The following is a 994-nucleotide window of genomic DNA, read 5'->3' as shown; positions in this document are numbered from 1 at the left end:
TGGGGCTGGGCGCGGTGGCCGCGGTGGCCGCGGGTCAGACCCCGCTCCAGCGGCGTGTGGTCAAGGATGTGCTGGAATACTTCCACGGACGGAGCAACGTGCACTTCCTCTATAAGGAAAGAGAGGTGGAAGGGGTCGTCGAGAGGGTGAGCAGGGATTGGGATCGCGATTGGGATCCGGGGTCTGGGATGGCCACGGGAATGGGGAGGGTGGCGGGGAGAGGGGTGCGATGTCCCAGAGGGAATGGGGAAGGGAACGAGGTCGTTGAATAGATGTGCACTGGGATTTGGGATCGCCATGGGAATAGGGAGGGGGTCAGAAGGGGATTGGGGTGTCCCAGAGGGAATGGGGAAGGCGTCAGGAAGCGGCCTGGGGATTCCCAGAGGCAGCAGGAGGTGGACAGGGTCATCAAGCAGGTAAGCACGGATTTGGGGTCTAGGATGGCCATGGGAATGGGGAAGGGATCAGGAGGGGGTTGGAGGGAGGGTTGGGGTGTCCCAGAGGGAATGGGGAGGAGGTTGAGGTGTCCTGGAGGGAATGGGGAGGGGGACAGGGTCACCAAACAGGTGAGCATCAGGATTCGGGATTTGGGATCTGAGATTTGTGATGGCCATGAGAGTGGGGAGAGGGTCAGGGAAAGGACTGGGGAATCCCAGAGGGAATGGGAAGGGGATCAGGGAGGCTGTTCCAGAGGGAGTGCTTGGTGGCGAGGGTCACTGAGTGGGCAAATAATAGGATTCAGAATTTGGGTGCTTGGTGGCGAGGGTCACTGAGTGGGCAAATAATAGGATTCAGAATTTGGGTGCTTGGTGGCGAGGGTCACTGAGTGGGCAAATAATAGGATTCAGAATTTGGGTGCTTGGTGGCGAGGGTCACTGGGTGTTCTGGAGGCAGCAGGAGGTGGAGGGGATCATCTAGTGGGTCTGTAACAAGACCTGAAATTGGGATTCAGGGTTCAGGATCTGGAATGGCCATGGAAACAGGGAGGATGTCG

At 58.7% G+C, this 994-nt stretch overlaps 1 protein-coding gene across 1 annotated transcript in view; it reads left to right on the top strand.

Moving 5' to 3' along the window:
* Positions 1-5: 5 nt before the first annotated feature.
* RARRES2 (retinoic acid receptor responder (tazarotene induced) 2) overlaps positions 6-994 on the top strand; it is a gene marked incomplete at its 5' end in the record, with an annotated part of 3,419 nt that continues 2,430 nt past the window's right edge. Inside the window, one exon of the mRNA XM_009069807.1 lies at positions 6-146. Within this exon, the coding sequence (XP_009068055.1) occupies positions 6-146 (141 nt within the window). The remainder of the gene's footprint in view (positions 147-994) is intronic.

The sequence above is a fragment of the Acanthisitta chloris genome, unplaced genomic scaffold (assembly GCF_000695815.1).
Source record: "Acanthisitta chloris isolate BGI_N310 unplaced genomic scaffold, ASM69581v1 scaffold34132, whole genome shotgun sequence".
NCBI classification, from domain to species: Eukaryota; Metazoa; Chordata; class Aves; order Passeriformes; family Acanthisittidae; genus Acanthisitta; species Acanthisitta chloris.
Note: the sequence above shows the minus strand (reverse complement) of the source record. Positions and strands in the feature narration are given on the sequence as shown.